The following is an 18,625-nucleotide window of genomic DNA, read 5'->3' as shown; positions in this document are numbered from 1 at the left end:
CCATGCCGAAATCACCGATTTTGACAACTCGTTTTGCATTTACCAAACAGTTACGGCAAGCTATATCACGGTGTACGTATTTCTGTTGAGCCAAATAATCCAAGCCATGCGAAATATTTAATGCAAACATTGTAAGACGTTTGCTAGATATATCCGAATCATCAGAAATAGTTTCGCTTACCAAATGCCGACGGGCAAGCAAATATGTTTTTAAATCACCATACAGCATATATTCCATTATAGTATAAATAGGCTCTGATTGCAAGCAAACTCCCAAAAGTTTTACAATATTTTTGTGATTAAAACGTTTCATGGCTTCAGCCTCGGAGAGAAAATCTAAGCGATCTTCAGTAGAAGCGCCAACCTTTAAGGTTTTCACCGCCACAGCTGTCCAGTTTTCAGAATTAATTAACGCTTCACCACCGTAGACGGTTCCAAAAGCACCTTCACCCAAACGTCGATTGATTACCACATTTTCCTTAGGTAACTCCCATTTATCCAAAGTGTTAGCAATGCTACGGGAAGGCGAAAATATATCAATTCCAAAATTTTTCATTATTTTCGCAGAGTGCTTCAGTTTTCTATCATAGCGTCCCTTCCAAAATACAAAAGACAACAACGTCACTATCATTGCCAATAAGGAACACATCAATACAGTAAAGGCCATAACGGCATTTTCACACCCAATATTTAGTATCTGAGCTAAAGAAGAAAAATAGCATTCATATCTGCCATCATCGGGAGGCTGCTTAATTGACAACCACTTAATGGCATTCCGGAGAAACAGGCTGCCTCCTTCAACTTTTAAGTATCCATTGCTATTAATTATGTTTGGATGATATTGGCCAATTTCGTTTGGTTTTCCCTTAAGCCACTGTTCTACGACAACGTCGGTTAAGCGAGAACCACCCTGATCGAAACGAACTCTACCCGAAAGGCCTTCAAAATCTGTCTCCCATATAAAATCTACAAAACGATTAACAACAATTTTCGAACGCAAATTCTCTACCGCAGCCTTATCTTCGCGTAAGAGTTTGTCGGCTGCCAGTGCATAGACCCAGACGGCATCGTATGCAAATGCCGTGTATTGAGATTCTTTAAGGACATCTGAACGATAGGAGCTTAACCATTCTGCGATAGAAATGCCTTCCTGCATTAAATTCGACTCGTTACCAAACGGTCGATGCTTTATGCTAAAATGACCCTCAAAGGCCTAAAAAATTAAGACTAATATTTCTTTCTTCTTTTTATTCAAAAATAAATACCTGCTCCAGTTCCTGGATGGTACAATTGGCATGATTTTCTAAGCGATAGCTGCTCCAATCTTTAGACAACCAAAAAGGTAAAAACCAAACATAACCCTCATAGGCAGTCATCTACAAAAAGAAGAAAAAATGTCTTGACAATTTTAATGTTCATGCAGTGTATAAATTGGAGCGCTTCTTTTGACTGTGAATAGCTTCACGTTTATACTAGGCATAAAAATAAGTCATTGCCACATTTTTTCTCAAGAGAATGTTCAAGTCTTAAAAAGGTCTCAATTAAAAGGAATAATGTCCTTGGAATGCAGCAAGGCTTATAGTCCTCTCTAGCTCAACGCTACTAACGTTTTTTAGACGACGTTTATCACGTAAAATCAACCGCACGGTCCAATTGAGTTTCTTTTAATGATCGACACAACCGCATCACTTATTATTTACAGTGTCCGTGAAATATAAGTTATTTAGATTGAAACATCTTCTAACGCAACTTCTTAAGTAGGGCTAACAACAGCATTTGACGTTATCGTCGTTATTAATGATTCACTTGATATGCGGCGCGATTTTGCGCGCTTCCGACATTGCACATTGCCCACATTTTATAACTCGCCTCGTTTCAACAGAATATCTAACTCGAAGGGTAATGCGTAAGTCTGCCGACTGATGCCGATGCTATCAGCCTTGTTGGCTGATGACTTCAGTGAGATAGATTCTACTGTTTCCTAGCGTTTGAAAATAGCGCTTGCATTCGGAGAAGTCATAATTTTCTAAGTGCTCAATGAGAAAAGTTGTCATTGTGATGTGTTGGTGCATGTGGCATGTGGCATATATACATATATGTTTATATTATATAGAAATTACGACATACTTTCAATTTGTAGGCTTCACATAAAACCATTTGGGCAAGTTTATTGTGAACATCAGCTATGATTATTTTCGCGTGGCGTCTCTTTAACTCTTGAAGATGCTGCAAAAATATGAAGAAACGTTCAAACTTGCATTGGCAAGGACTAGGAACGAATTTATACAAACCTCACTCATGTCATGATGTGTAATATCGCTATGAAATTTCTTATTGACTATTAGCTCTAGATCGTTATTTTTCATAACAGACTCCATATGAGATATGTATTCACCATACTTCTGTCCATCCTCGGTAATAGCGGCGGCACGTTGCCAGCCAAATTGTTGCATTAGTTTAATATAAACATCTACAAATTGGTGGTTCGAACCGATAGTGCGGAAAAAGAAAGGGTAAGCTTCGCGGTCCACAAATGAAGCACCTTCAGCTGAATACGAAATTACCGCCATATTTGTGCTTCTTGATACACCAGCGATAGGCTCTACAGTTTCACTGCAGGCAGGCCCCAAGATCCCTAACACGTACGGTATACTAAAACATTGTATGAACATATTCATAACCATGTCTGCCTTGCATTCTCCATCATTTTCATATACCATTAAATTATAATCAGAGAGGATATTTTCGTTTTCGTTGATGGCTTTAACCGCAACACGTACTGCCTGCAGAAGATTCTGATGGCCACGACTGAACTTTCTAATAGGAAATATTCCTCCAATAGATAAAGTAATGCGTTCTTTCGATATCCAGGCGTTGTAAACGTTCGAATTGTTTTTCAACCAATTGCAAGCCAAGCTATCATAAAATCTTTCACTGATTTCATTGGCTGAAATGATTTCTCGATTAACCGAAGATAGAAGGGTTTGCATATGTTTGTCGTCCACGAAAAAATAGCGCAATGCATACATGAGACGAATTTTGTATGATAAGCTTTTGTGGTAATACTTCATGATAGGCTTTAATTCGTATTCACAAAAGGAGAGAATTGACGACTCGGAATATTCACAAGGCGGCATAGTTACCATACCCCAGGTTTTAGCGGAAATAATATCGGAAGGTTTCCAATGTAAAATCAAAAATTTTTTCTTCTTATAAGCTGAAGATGTTAAATGCTGTCTATACAAAAAATTCACAACAGAACGAAAGTGTGCACCTAACCATAAAACATTGATGTATGCATTCAACTTCACAATCTGATCCGCCACAAAAGCTGATTCATTTCGATGCCCTGCTATTAGAACAGCGCAACCCTCTTGACAGAGAGGACTGACATACAATTCATAGCTATGTAATAATATAGTAGTAAGAGTGGATACTTTGGGACCATCACTAACTTACTCTTTTCCAAGACTTAAATTTCTTAGCACATCACTGTCCGTCAAAAAGTTTTGATATAAGGAATCTGTGCGATTAGTAAAGATGCTATAATGCCATATCTCCTCATTTTTAGCTAGAGCAGATTGTGGGACAAACCAGGCAAAACGTCTTGGTGAAGTTGAGACTCCCGCTTCATAAACTTGCCTGGGTATTAAAGCGTAGCCCATTGAAGGCATCCAAACTTCCAAATCAATCATAGATATACTGGGTTGTCTACAAAAATAACAAAGAATTATATACAAAGCACTCCGATTTGTAAAAAATACTACAAACTTTATCATATTGAAAATATAGCGCAATCTCCTTTCTTCATAAGAGGTATCCTTCGATAAAGTCACTGGATACTCCAAGGGTATAATAGTAATATTCCGAATATCCAAAATTTCACGGAGGAATATTGCAAAAATTCGTGTTAGAATTTGATGAGAAGGCCTCTGGGATGCTTGCAAACCAATATTGCGTGTTTGTAAACTTAAATTTGATGCAATTTGTTCTACAGAAAAAACGATCATATTTATTTATTTATTCCACTTATACAAGAAACTCAACTAAAAATTTTGACAGTCGAGTTCAATTGACTCTTAAAGTAAATCTTAAATTAATTAGTATTAAAACTTAGTGTAAGTATAATAAAACAAATAAGAATGAAAAAAAAAGAAGAAGAACATGCATAGCATAGAGGCGGTACAGGACCAAATTGCGATTGAACCCCTAAGCCATCGTAAACATGCATAAGCTTAGCAACCGATAATAGTTAAAAACACACCATTTTCGACCCATCGTGGCATTTTAAGGTTAAGAGGTAGTTTAAATACGACATAGGTAAATTACGCGCATTAAGCAATGTTGCTTTAATGGACTTTAAAGAGTCCGATAATGAGAATAAGTGATAGACATCGTTTAGGTTCATGCAAACAACTGTATGCGGGTTAAACAGCCCATAATTATAATTACATTGACTAAGCTTAACCAAGGTAAAGTGCCTAGAGAAGCGGTTGGGTACATTAAAGCTTATTTCATGAAGTAATGCGGGCGAGTCAATAGCACCATTTATTACTTTGATTACGAAGGAAACGCCAAGAACAAACCTACGTTTTTCGAGAGACGGTAAGGACAACAAAAGCAACCTATTTTCACATGGGGGAAGAGAGGTAATTGGATCCCAACCCAAATTCCTCAGGGCAAACAGCAAGAATTACTTTTGAACAGATTCAATTGAATCTACATAGCACCTATATGAAGGAGACCACACAACAGAGGCATACTCAAGTATAGGTCTAACCAATCACATGTGCAGTCTTTTAGTAATGTAAGGACCATCAAGCTCTTTGGACCACCTCTTTATAAAACCAAGCGCGGACCTAGTTTTGCTTAATGAGCGCTCGATATGCAAGTTACAACGTAATCTATGGTCAAATAGAACGCCTAAATCTATGAACGTATCGACGTCCTCCAACTTATGCGAATCAATGAAATACTGAGTAATGAATGACTTTCTTCTTGAGAAAGAAAGCTTTTTACATTTATTTATTGGGATTCTAGAGAGAAGGAAGTAAACAGTTTCACATCATCAGCCTACATTAAGATCTGACCGGAATTAATCACCGATGGGAGATCATTAATGTATAAACTAAATAAAATAGGACCTAAGTGACTTCCAGACATAACGGCGAATACATCCGAGGTGATGAAGTTAAACAAAAACCTGAAGGATCTATTGTGCAGATAAGAGCTTATCCATTTCATTAACTGGAAAGGGAAGCCAGCATTTGGTTCTCAATAAGTTGCCTACTTCCACTTTTGTGAATGGGAACAAGGAAACTACTTTTCCAACACGAAGGGAAACCACCTAAATTCAAGGACAGTTAAAAAATCTTTGAGGTCACGCCATATAACTCGACAGCGCAAGATTTAAGTACACATGATGGAATTCCATCAAGTCCAGGCGCACAACTATATTTTAGAGAGCTCAAGCCTTTAAAAACATCATCTTCAGCAATAACCAAATTAGGAATTGAAACCAAGTTATTTATAGGATATGGGTAGTTTGCGGATAAATCGGAATTAGCAGTCGAGAAGTTTCGACGGAAGTACTGAGCGAACAGATATGAGATTTCAAGATCATCCGAGGAATCAGGCCCATTAAAAGAAACATGCGAAGGGTGTATGGAAATTTTTCTTTCTGAGTTAACAAATTTAAAAAAGTATTTAGGATTAGCGAACAGAGAGGATTTGATGAACTGAAGATATTTGCAATAATAATGGTGATTGAGGCAGTTAAATTTATGCCTTGCCACGGAGTAAGCGAAGTAGTCAAGAGCAGAGCCACTTTTGCAATATTTTTTGAATAGCGTGTTTTTCTTGTTCATGTAATATTTAATTGTCCTATTCAACCACGGGGGACACCTGCTTCGAGCTCGAGACTGCTTGATCGGAACAGATGCAGCAATAGCTAGATTTAATGTGTTGTAGAACGATGAGAATAAGCTTTTAATACTTCCAGTTGAGAAATCAAGCCTTATATATGAAAGGTGATATTTTAGCAATACAATATTGATTTTATGAAAATTGTAATATTTATTTCAAAAAGTTGGATTTGGAACATCAAAACAGTTCAAGGAACCATCTCGTGCTTGTTAAAAGAAACGCCTTACCCGTTTATTAAGCTTTTAAAACGCCGCAGATATATAAACAATTTCCGAATATAAGCACATTTCACTAGGACTAGGCGCAAAATGTTAAATTTTTTCGCATTTATTTCTTCTTTAGAGTTAAAAAAAAACTAGTTGGAGACGTGCGGTATATCAGGAGCTATTCTTTCTCCCTTGAATGAAGAAAAGTTGGCAGCCAACAATGAAAATGATAGCATTTCAGTTTTCACCAAACATTTCCGATTACCATAATGTAAATAATAATGAAAGAAATTAATAATAGAGAACAGAAAGAAATGAATGCAGTGATAAAAGAACAATCGGTGACATATTTAGGGGACTTCACAAAACTTTAGATGGTGCTGTATGCGTGTCCTTCGACCGATTTTGTCCAATTTCAATACCAGCCTGCGAAGTTGATAGCGGAAGAATGAATGATTAGATAGGCGGACAGACAGCCGAACGGACATGCTTAAATTAATTTAAAATTTGATGCTCATCAAGAATGTATATACTTTTTGGAGGCTGTGATGTTTCCTTGTGGGCGCTGCAAAGGTTTCGACATAATGAATATATCTCTCATCCCTCGATGATGGGTATGAAAATTATGAAAACACTCTGTGAATGAAAAATTACTTACGAATGTCATCAGATATTTATAAATCAGCATACACCAAATTTATATAAGATTGTACATAAAACGGACAGATTCAAAATTCATAATGGAACTTGTTAGTTTACACAAAACTTTATCAGCGTAATCATGTTTTGAAAAGACGAACAGTCAAGCAGGCAAACAGCCAAATATGCCTATATAACCTCCCGCATAAAAATGCGTAACAAATATTTTAAAAATCTAAAATTGCTCTTATAGCGCTTATAACAACTTTTTATGGATCAAGTTAAAAGCACATTTGGAACATTCAAAAAGTTGAACACTTTCATTTCCCTTGATTATAATTCACATTTTATTCATTTATTTCTTTTATTTATTTGGTTGCCAGTGCTCATCCTACTTTTCATACTAGAATTTGTTTCTTAGGTCTAAACGAATTTTTGTATTTATTTATTGGTTAAATGCTTTTTTATATATTTATTTATTTTTATATTTATTTACTTGTAAGCGTTCGACACTTACCCTTACCCTTATAGACGAAGCATTGATAATTGTAAAATTTTCCGTTTGAATATATTTCATTGTCATTGTAAAGCCCTGCAGCTGTTACCTTTGAATGAAACGCTGCATATAAGCAAACCGTAATCACAACAACAAGTGACATTTTCCAGAATTTATGCTGCGGATGTTTATACCACATATACTTTTTCACGGAGAATTTACGTTGGGTGTTATTTTTTTCGCAAATTTTCACAGTGCGTTTTCCTGTATTGCAGGATGACTTGCTTGTGTAGGTATCGTTCGCATAGGTTTTAACTTAAGTAAATTTACGTTTTCCTGCAACCACTCAGCAAGTGTTCAAATATATGATTGCCGCTTATTTCCTCTTTATTTTTTTTTCTTTTTTTCGGTTGGCCTGATAATAAGAAGAGCTGGTATTAATAGTTTGCATGCATTCACTTTAAACAAAGAAAGTTATTTTAAAATTCACGTTATTCTTATCAAACTAAACGTATTAGTCTAAATGAATCAAATCAAGAAGTTGAACTTCCAGCCCTAGCAAAATAATTGCAGTGTGCCTTAACTGAGCTTAAAATCCTAATCAAATTGTTTTTAATAAAACTTTTACGCGAAATATTTTTTAATTTTTGGTTGGTAATCCTTGTAATATTTTGATTGAGTATTGATCCGCAGCACTTTTCTCCTCGTCTTCTTTCTCCTCTTCCTAGGTTAACATAACGAAGTTTTAAGATAATATGTTAAAAAGTTTAGCAGCATATTCTCTCAGATCTCTCGGAATCAATATAAGAACGCACTCAATGTATATCGCGTATATAATTAATTAAAAAATGAATTAATTGATAGGATTAGATAATAAACCCGAAGCAACAACGAATGTTTGATCGTATTGGCTTCTGCCATGTTCCAAACAAATAAAAAGCATTTAAATAAAGAGAGTTTACTCGTCTAATACCAATTTAAATATACGACTGAATTGTAATACGACTGAATTGAATACTTTAGCCTCTTCTTACAATGATTACCAACAGATTGATTTGCTTTGAAAGTTCATTATTGTACAATAAAACAACATTAATTAAAAACAGTTACGGTAACGGCGTGACTAATTTGCGAGTTCCCATAAATTGACCGTAAAAGAATTCGTGAAAAAATGCACGCTTTGCCGTAAAATAAAAAACTGAGACAGCCATATAGAGAAAGGTAAACATCTATTACCATTAGCATATCTCTAAAATTTACTGACGTTAGCTGCTATTGGTGATTTCTAAACCAAATTTTGCAAATCTCTGCACGGATATTACCAGGGAGAATTAACACATATTAATCTTACGGACTGAAAAGCAAATTGCTGTCTTCGCTGGTAAATAGCGTGTATCCATTGGTTAACGAGGTAAAGTATGTCCAGCCAAGGTTATTATTCATGAAAACTCTTCCTTCATAATTGGACAACGGAACTACGAATTGTAATATAAACTTTACTATAGCAGGAAAAAGGCCACCATTAAATACGCTACCCCACTTCGCTTAATATAACGACTTCTTCAAAATAAGACGTTATATGGGAAATGGGCGAAGAAGTGGTCCGATCCGAAACATTTTTAATGGCGTCATGGAAAACGGCGACTGGTAGGTTGAACACAAGGAATCCAGACGTGTGGACGAATGGACGAAAGAAGAATCACGGTCTAATAAAAGGGTTGGACTTTCTTAACTTTCTCTTTTGAGTATTCCACGCAACAGCACAAAGTTAACATACCTTTACAGTATAAGTATTACAGCGTTTCTATGGAAGTGTTTTTAGATTGGACACTTGACTGATGCCGTACAAATAACCAGTGAAACACTTACTATTGAAAGTGTAGTACTGAGCCAGTACATGACGCTCAGACTACTTACTGACTGACTTAAGTTAAGCGTTTTCTGTAAAAAAATTCGATAAATATTTGTCGTGCCAATTTAGGGGAGACAATCGGAAAAATGAAAAACAATGCCACGTGTTACGAGGAGTATATAATAAGCTGAATTTATAATCCTGACATATTAAATGCGTGTTAAACCATACTCAAATTCAACATTCCAAAAAGAAAACAATAACAACTAAGAAAATTATATTATTTTTTGCCGATTACCGTTATTCTAAAAAACACAAAACAAGTAAAAGAACTAAATTTTCATGCTCTATAATAAGGATTGGGCGCGGCTGGTGTTTTCTATCTTCAATCTAACAGTTTTGTCGCATAAGCGTGTCGGCGTTGTAGGCGTGTTCTTTAAGTTACTTGAAATTCTTTTGCAAATTTATAGTCGATATCTTCATTATCGCTAACGGGCGAGTGTTTACCGCAAATACTACAAACTTATGCAAACAGATCGATGGACAGACGAGCCGGCGGCCATTTTTAGGTGCACTCACTGATTGTAACTGGCCAAGAATTTGTACACTTTTTGAAACTTGTTTCAGCATGTTACAAAGGTAATGCAAAAATAATTAAATTTTGATATACTTTACTATTGGGGATACGTGGCCAATGTTTTCAATTTTTGTGCACAAATACTACAGCATTGCCCATAGAATACGCACTCAAATTTTTGTACATATATGTATTATAGTAATGAGCAAAAAACCAATTTTCCATTCCCCTTGAAAAACAGAGGTGTTCTCACTTGCATGGTGCTGTAAGCAGATCCTTACATCGATTTGGTCAATTTCAATAGTAACCTGCGTGCAAGAACTTCAGACGGGCATGCTTAAATTGATTTAGAATTTGGTTCTGGTCAAGAATACATATACTTTGCGGAGTCTCCGATGTTTCCTCCTGGACGATGCAATGAATATACCTCTCAACCTTCGGTGATGGGTAAATTAAAATGTTTTGAAGTACGCGAAAAGTATGAGACTTGGAAATCTTCAATCGCCAGAACGGACATAGAAGATGAAACGAAAACAAATTACTATGTAAAGATTTGTTGTCCTACACTTTATGCATTTAACAACATAACCAGTTATATATATGCTAGTATTTCCTAGACACTTGAGGCTGTGTGACATCATATCGAGCTTTCGCCTAAAGAAGTAACCAAAATGAAAGGGTAAACTGTTAAATGGCCGTTAGTATAACAATTCCACAAATTTAACAAATGCAGATATTAGCGTAATGCGTTTTCTTTCTAAAGCAATCGCTTATCAAATTAATCTTCTTTCACTCTGGATCTGTAGCGGCAGACAAAAGACACACAAGATAACGCGTATTCGGCAAATATTTCATTCTAACATCATATACCGGCATCCCTTGTAGAACACGATACTTATCGAACACACGAATTCAAAAAATCGAATGTGTGTTCTTTCCAATTAGTTTTTGCTTTTATTTTAATTTATCATTCGTAAATGATCGTTTAAGAGGAAAAAATAGATTAACTGTAATTTTTAATAAAAATTAATTTTGTGGTCGTCATCGTTACGTTTTGAATATATTTTTAATTTTTATATTTCATTATAAAATTAAATACCGTCTTTTCTTTTTTTTTATAAAATCTTGAAGTGAACTTTTTTATTTATTATTATTATTATTATTAATATCGCCAGAGAAATAAATTCTAAGACTAAACTCTTAAAGCACTAGCATCTAAGGCTACCGGCTTTTATTAAAAACTCTACGGCATTTGAGATTCGAACTCACGACCATTGAGTTGCTAATCGAGACTCCTCGCCTTCGGCTACTCAGCCGGATTACTTTTTTTATTTATATGTAGGTTTGCGACGAATTTTAAGCTATCATAAAATTTTGCACTTTAAGGCTTATTTTCGATATACCACGGAATATGTTACCTTGATTTATATTATATCTATATTTAAATTAAATTATGCTGTATTATATCTTGTTTTGAATAAAAAAATAAAAAATCTTCATACGACCGTTTCGACGGTTTCAGCGCGGTTCGAATTCACCGTGTTATACGAGTGAGACTTGTATACTTGTCAAAGTGCTGCAAGCTGATATGAATAATGGACATACGAAATGCTTTCCAAAGTATCTTAATTGGTTTTATTAAAGAAACAGAAAAGTGGACTGACGCATGAGCCCATCCATAATTTTAATTTGTTGAATTTTGTATTTTACGTTAAGAAATATTTATTCTTATTAGTTTTTCTTCCTATGAAATCGTTATAATGACTAGAGTTAATGTAAGAGGTGAACCATTAGGTTCAATAGTACCTTGGTTATCTACCTAGACGATGTAAAGCGTTAGTTAAATATTTGGTAAATAAAATAGCAAGTTTATTCAGCCTTAATTATTATTTCATGACATGGCAAAGTAAGTAAATCTGCAACTGGTTTGAGGTTTAGCTGGGCACACAAACTAATCGTGTCTTTTGCTTTTTTGCAAGGCAGTACCGAATTGATCACAATTATTGGTGAAGGAAATGTGAGGACATTCTCTTACAATAAACGGATCCACACCATTGTAAGGACAGCAAGTCAAGGTATGTGATGCTGTTGAAGCTAAATGTCCCCAAATTTAAGTCTTGCGCAACGCATTCATCGATTTTCTTCAACGACGTACTGTGCAAAAGATCGAGTACATTTCTTTGTTCCTAAAGTTTCCAGTACTCGTTCTCATCTATAGAGCAATCGTATGAATTGGGAACTCTGGGGGTTTTGGTAACGTCCTGCCAATGCAAACACGCAACAGTGAAATGCTTATTGAGGCGTCGTAGAATGGTATAATAGGCGTCGGGCATAACATCTAAGATAGTAAAATCACTCCAAATATTCATAAATCAAAATGCAAACCATTGTCCTCAACAGTGCCACGCACTGAATTGCCAATTACAATAATAAGAAATTTTTCGTTTTGCGATTTTGCTGACGTAAAGTTGTCTCGCAGCCAATGTTGAAGTAAATTTACTGGAATTGTTCCAAGCTGGATATTATTTGGGTCAAAATTTTTTTCAATAAAAATCTTAATCATTAACTTTGTCAAAGACTGACACATAATTCGATGAAACGAACATGGAAGCTTGGCATCTCTGTCACCGGTTTGTTTTTTTTAAGATAAAGCGAAAAGATGAAAGATTGCGAATTTCTTTTAAACATTGATAATAAAGAAATTCTTATCGAAGTAAGTCGCCATTTACTTAACTTTGTCTCCAGTTTGTTATTATGTTTCATACTAATTTCAGATACTTAACCATTCCATTGACTTTTTAATAGGGAACCGCAATGAGCAGAAAACTATGCACTTGTGCTACAAGTATGGCTGCCCAGATGATTTTATGGTTACCATCCGTGCTTTAGCACGGTTTTATAAAAATATATGCTGCGATGCTGGTGTCGACATAAAATCTGAATTTCTAAATTTAACGCCAGAGCTGCAAAAAATCATAGAAACTGTGCTAGACACGCGTCGCACCGAAGTAACTCGTCATCTGATAAGACAACTTAATGCTCAGGACAATCCACTAGTAGAATCTTTTAATTGGGATACTCGTTTGATAATGGGTGATAGTAGTTATGCCCACAATTACAGGTTATTAACAACTCTTACCCTTCGGCTACTCATTAGCGGTAATAGGGAAGATAAGCACCGTTTCTTGCACATGCAAATGGATGGAAAAAAGTTGGATGGTTTTATTGAAGCCATAGATGACGCTTTAAAACATGTAGGAACGAACACTAGAGAATGTAAGAACGAACACGATTCTTAACCATAGTTGTCGATTTTTGTGCAATGAAATTCTAAGTATAGAATACTACAACAGTATTAATGAATTAATGGTCTGCATTATCCACGAAATAAATTTTTAAAATTATTTGCTTATTCGTGTAACAGTATGTATGAAACATTCTACACATATGAATGAATTTTATTAGTTTTTGGAAAATTGTTCTATGTTCTATGTCTGCCTAAAGATATCATAAACTTTTTAAATAAAACATGTAAGCGAAAACCTTAAAAAGTAACCCTTTAACAGGATTTTAACTTGATAATATTCTTCATTAAATCAATTTTATATATTGGTTTAATAAAATATATATCTGCGGTTCAAAACACGTAATACAGCCAATCTTTTTAACTTATTTGTCCATAAATTTATACAGACGAGATGCGATGTAGTGAATAAATTATATAGGTATGTAGATCACAAAGTATATAGCAAATATCTTTAAATGCTTAAAACACAGAGAGATATAAGGAGAAACATATAATTTCAATATAAAAAAACGTCTTTTGCAAGTTATACCCCGATATTATAAACTAAGTACTAAGTCGAAATACCAGCTGTAGATTATTAAAATAAAGATATTCCAATCATCCACCCCCAGTGGACTGAGGTTGCATGCCGTAGATTATGCACTGAAGACGGCTGCAAAGACACCTTTACTCAACTGATACCGGCTGACATATATTGACTTTTGTAATAATAAGCACAGAAGCCCACAAATATCGAAAAAGCCGTTGTTACAATAAACGATTTCGGTGTTAATAACTGCGGTATCCAATGGCTTAACGTATAATTACTGCTGCTTTTAGCATTGCGTGCCAATTTTTTGCGTCTCTCCAAAGCCGATTTCTCGTCAAGCTTACGCCGCTCTTGACTGCAAATAAAAGATATTCCAAATAATTCAGTTCAAGAATTACTACAAATCATCGAGCGCAGCAATTTACAAACTTACTCTTCTCTTTCTAATCTTTCAACTTCTTTTTTAATCGTCGTCATTGGGTACTTGTCATACAAGTGGCTCGATATATTTAAAAGCTGTTCGATAGGTAGGTTTTCTGGAAGTTTAGATAAGAGCAAATGTATAGACGCCATATCGCAGTCCTGCAGAAATAATTCATCAGCTCTATAAAGTATAATTGCAGCAGTTACAAATAATGGTGAATACACTGGAGAGGCCAAAAAATAGTCGTACAAACGCACTACTGCCTTGTAGGAGTTAAGACTGTGGCCAAACCATGTCAAATACCAAGGTAAAGCAAACATAGTGCCCACACCAGAATGTTGAAGAAAATTAAATAATTCGGGATTTTCAAAATTAACCACAGGCCAAATGAATAACAAACGTCTTTGTGTGGCATCCATTGTTTCTTGCATACATTCGGAAAAATGATTTGTCGACAATACATCCATGACGGCGAATGCGATTTCTTCACCTGCTACCAGCAAAAACGTAACCGCTACGTCATGGTAACCCTGATAGTACCGCAAATCCGGATATTTACAGATTACTCGCATTATTAAAACAGTCAGCTGGTCTTGCAGAGCAATACGTTGCTCATATGGTATACCTGGTATATGGTATAAAATATTTTGTACTACAGTATAGTGTATTTTGTACTAAAATATATTGTACTACATTATAGTGTATTTTGTATACCTGGGGGAAAACGTTTCAACGAACGGTTCACATCCAAAACTACTTGATTATATTCGGGATGAGTTTCAAAGTCGCAAAGCTTTGGTGCTGGCAATAAACACTTTACGTCCACACCAACTAATGCCGGCCAAAGCGTTCTACGTAAATCATCTGTAACTAGGCCATAATCTGAACGAGCCAACTCTCGCAGTATATCGATTTCTATATGCCCACCGCCTTCTAAAAGTAATTTTTCAATTTTGTGTCGTTTTTCAATTTCTTCGGAAATTTCCGGATCTTTGCAAAAATATCAAAGGCTTATTAATATGCTGCATTGATTCCAGATAAGACGAACACGATAAATACTTACATTCTTCAAAACTTAATTCTTGAGGCTGATCGATTTTTATAGCATCCTCTTCGGACATCGTCTTAACTAAATGATTTTGAGTTATAGGCTGTTTTAGACAAATCTGACAATTTTTTTGCTACGTATACACAAAAGTGCGAAAAAAAAACAATTTTCGAGAAAAAAATTACAAATATTTTATATCGCCACACATATCACTTCACTAGTATCAGCTGTGTTGTTGACAATGACAATTGGGATTGCTACATTTGTTTCTTCAACTCGCCAGAAAAATAATAAACAGCAACCGACAAATTGAAAGCGTTGCCAACTTTAAGAAACCTTTTGGCTTTCTTTTTTATTCCATTCTTACAGAATATATATAAAACACTTAAAAATAGAATACGTCAATTTATATTTAAAAGTTTAAATGTTCGACTAGACGTTCGATATCATCCAAAATTTAGAAGTTAATAGCTTCAATTTTCTTTTAAAGTCTAGCATAAATTCTCTAGTCAATACTTCAAACTGATTGATTATTAGTATTTTATAACTGTATTAATCATTAATAATAGTTACAACAATTAAAATGCTATAATACTTTTTAGGTAAAACAACTAGTTCACGAAATGAAAGAAGTAAATTAGCTGTCATTGCTTCGGAGGAAATCAAAGATTTCTTGGAAAGTAACTTATTATATAATTCAATTTATCTTACCAGTGAATTTCTATAAATTTTCAACATTCTCTGAAATATGTCGAAAATAGCGTTTAACATAATTTTTGCAATAGAAAAAAAGGTATACATGTTTCTAAAAAAGGTTTCCGTCCCATAATTCAGATTTAGAACGATTCAAGAGAACTAGTCGCGTTGCGGTTCGTCCATGGAGAGAAGGCAACTTCCTATAAAGGCTGTCTTCTGTTGTGGCGACTACTAATCTAAAAAAAGGAGTACAGGTACGATTTGCAGCTGCATTTTGCTGGAAACTATACTGACTACGGAGTGCAACCACGTTATCGATTCCGATAAACTTTAAGCTAATTGATGTGCCAATCAGGGATGACACAATGGCCTGGCTGAGCAGGACTTCGCGGTCGCCTTCGATTGCAGTCTATATTAAGAAGACTGGTAATTTAAGTAATCTACACAAGATGACAGACTTTATTATCGTCAAATATTTTAAAATTCAATTCTTCCTCTTGCTCCCTTACCTTTAATCTGGTGTACGATAAGCTCTTTCGACATAGTATACCAAATTTTGGATAAAAGCCACTTCATCTTTTAAGAAAAATATTTAATTTTTAATATAATGTAAAAAGTATTGTTCATGTTAACTTACCTGCGTATAGATAATTTGCAAACCCGAAGTAATCATTTGAACTAAAAAAATTATATGCAAAGAGACCACATCTATTTGCAAATGATTGCAAAAATCGTCGGAATATATTTCCTCCCCAGTGTGCAAATGAAATTTACTATGTAGAGCATGTTGATTGGATTGCCTCTGTTTGAAAAGTTCGACACGACAAGCTTGCTTTATCCAGCATTGTAATATGCCACGCATGCACTTCACTGTTGATTAGCCTAGCTCATAGGATTTACCACGACCATCGTCTATGCGTCTATAAGCTTGATATAAACTCCAAACAGCAGCTGCACAGTAACCGCTATCACGTACCGAACCCACCTCCTGATCAGTGCTCATAACCGGGAAGAGGCCAGTAATGGGACTTTGGTGGCGTAAAAGTTGGCGTTTAACTTCAAGTAAAAAGAAAGGCTATTTTCTTTTCAACTGATAATTGTTCACATTTTCATTCATATAGTATATATGACTATTTTTCTGACACAATGAAGCATTATATATACGCGAAATAAGGTCAATAAATATGAAAATAGTATTGAAAACATCTACATGAAATATATGATGTATTAATATATATAGGGCAGAGAGTGGATATTTAATAATTTGTACTCTATCTTGTTTTTATGCACATATAAGAATAAAACTATTTGCATGTTAAGCCCAGCAGTGATGTCAACTGCAAATTAACAAAATAAACCAAAGCTTTGTATTGGAAGACAATTTCAAAAGTAATAGTAATGGTTCTCTCGTAAATGACTTTAAATTAAATGAAATTAAAGAGGCGTTTAAGGACATTTAAACACTTCACCTTTAAAATACTCAAGAAGAGATGTTTCCAACTGATCCAGATGGAATGGTTTTCCACCCCACAAAAAAAAAAAAAACCTCATCATCGCGAAACCTCCTCTTCATCTAATTAATAAGTGTTATAGTATATATGTTTATGTATATAATATATGTTTTTTTTTTACATTTCTACCTCCTATTTCTTAAGTCTAGTATAATGTGCAAACAATAGTGCATGCCTATGTTTCTATGTTCAATAAAGTATTCGTATTAATTTCGATATTCGATGGTGTTAAATAAAGCAGCGTGACAGCTTTATAATCATTTATTTATTAACTCTATAAATAACTAAATACCAGCACAGCAATATCTTAATTATATTTTTTAATAGTTGGCTGGATTAAGCGCTAAGCGAAAAATCTCTCGTTAAGTTTTGCAAGAAATGATGCTAAACAAAGAGAGGCCCCTTAGATTAATTAATAATTCTATTTTAATAATCTGTACATGAAACTCAATGTATTAAAGAAGTATTTTCTTCATGTATATATTTTTAAGCTAGCTTTTATTAAATATATTGTTTTTTATATACACTTCTTCTTATATACGCATCTTAACAAAATTATAATTCTTTCCTTAATTGTATATTCATTCTTCTTAAGAAGTTAAAGAATTAAAATATGAAAATGATCTAATAAAGGTCTCTTTTAACAATAGTGAGGATTGACTTTTCCACGACTTTTGATATTGTGGACCACAGGAAAGTTAAAATGTTACTTCAGCCTGAGTTCTAAGGCGACAAGGCTTATTTACACTTCAACGTATTGAATTTGACAGTCCTTTTTCAGACATAAAAGGAAGAAAATTATTCGATTCACTGATTGCCCATGATACTTACTTAATGATGTATAATGTTTGCAACACCCAAAAGCTTCAAAAACGCTATAGAGTATATATATTACCGATCAGATTGAAATTCTGACTTGAGCCATATATGTGCATTTGTGTGGAGTATTTCGTTGACACTCCCCTAGTCATAGCAATGAAGATATCGACAGGGGTATCGAAAATGGGCCGAATTGCTCCCAGCACAAGCCCACACTAAAGTGTAAGCTGAACACAATTCCTTTTTTCTCAACAGAAATTTATGGGTTTTTGCAAATGCAAAAAAGGGTGAAAGCGGCCGTACGCGCACGAAGTTACAAGTGATTAAATTTCTTCGCTTCTCAAGCTTTTAGACAGAAAGTTATTTCTTTAGAAAAAGCTTCAATAAAAGCATTCAACTTCTTTTCATACATTTGCATGTACAAGAAATGATACGTATCTAAACAAAAGCTACGCCTCTTTCTATGAAAATGAACAAAAGTTATACCCTTTTTCTATCAAAATAAACGAAAGCTCAGAATAATTCTCCACGCAACATTTTTATTTTGTTTATGTTTCTGTTTATTAATTATAAGATAAACGAAGCAGAATGTTTAC

The 18,625-nt window shown here is 34.7% G+C and overlaps 4 protein-coding genes across 5 annotated transcripts in view; 1 reads left to right on the top strand and 3 right to left on the bottom strand.

Moving 5' to 3' along the window:
* Positions 1–8,297, bottom strand: part of LOC119640501 — an 8,727-nt gene extending 430 nt beyond the window's left edge. Inside the window, exons 1-7 of the mRNA XM_038038587.1 lie at positions 7,288–8,297; positions 3,772–3,991; positions 3,460–3,711; positions 2,292–3,405; positions 2,128–2,226; positions 1,266–1,376; positions 7–1,213 (exon numbers count right to left, since the gene is read on the bottom strand). Of these exons, the coding sequence (XP_037894515.1) occupies positions 7–1,213; positions 1,266–1,376; positions 2,128–2,226; positions 2,292–3,405; positions 3,460–3,711; positions 3,772–3,991; positions 7,288–7,465 (3,181 nt within the window). The 5' untranslated portion in view covers positions 7,466–8,297. The remainder of the gene's footprint in view (positions 1–6; positions 1,214–1,265; positions 1,377–2,127; positions 2,227–2,291; positions 3,406–3,459; positions 3,712–3,771; positions 3,992–7,287) is intronic.
* A 3,664-nt stretch (positions 8,298–11,961) lies between these two features.
* Positions 11,962–13,706, top strand: LOC119640591. The gene is made up of 2 exons (XM_038038743.1): positions 11,962–12,408; positions 12,470–13,706. Exons 1-2 carry the CDS (start codon positions 12,355–12,357, stop codon positions 12,992–12,994), a joined length of 579 nt encoding a protein of 192 aa, XP_037894671.1. The 5' UTR covers positions 11,962–12,354; the 3' UTR covers positions 12,995–13,706.
* On the bottom strand, positions 13,100–15,365 carry LOC119640590 (TBC1 domain family member 20). Of its 2 annotated transcripts, XM_038038741.1 has the most exons (5): positions 15,019–15,365; positions 14,670–14,945; positions 14,205–14,580; positions 13,965–14,135; positions 13,100–13,886 (listed from the first exon to the last, which is right to left on the bottom strand). In XM_038038741.1, exons 1-5 carry the CDS (start codon positions 15,074–15,076, stop codon positions 13,673–13,675), a joined length of 1,095 nt encoding a protein of 364 aa, XP_037894669.1. In that variant the 5' UTR covers positions 15,077–15,365; the 3' UTR covers positions 13,100–13,672. The 2 variants fall into 2 exon arrangements, with proteins under 2 accessions (XP_037894669.1, XP_037894668.1); XM_038038740.1 differs by having other exon boundaries at positions 13,965–14,580.
* An 86-nt stretch (positions 15,366–15,451) lies between these two features.
* LOC119640592 (probable phosphorylase b kinase regulatory subunit beta) lies at positions 15,452–17,047 on the bottom strand. The gene is made up of 3 exons (XM_038038744.1): positions 16,337–17,047; positions 16,209–16,275; positions 15,452–16,139 (listed from the first exon to the last, which is right to left on the bottom strand). Exons 1-3 carry the CDS (start codon positions 16,559–16,561, stop codon positions 16,114–16,116), a joined length of 318 nt encoding a protein of 105 aa, XP_037894672.1. The 5' UTR covers positions 16,562–17,047; the 3' UTR covers positions 15,452–16,113.
* Positions 17,048–18,625: the final 1,578 nt, after the last annotated feature.

This window comes from Glossina fuscipes, unplaced genomic scaffold (assembly GCF_014805625.2).
Source record: "Glossina fuscipes isolate IAEA_lab_2018 unplaced genomic scaffold, Yale_Gfus_2 121, whole genome shotgun sequence".
Taxonomy (NCBI): Eukaryota; Metazoa; Arthropoda; class Insecta; order Diptera; family Glossinidae; genus Glossina; species Glossina fuscipes.
Note: the sequence above shows the minus strand (reverse complement) of the source record. Positions and strands in the feature narration are given on the sequence as shown.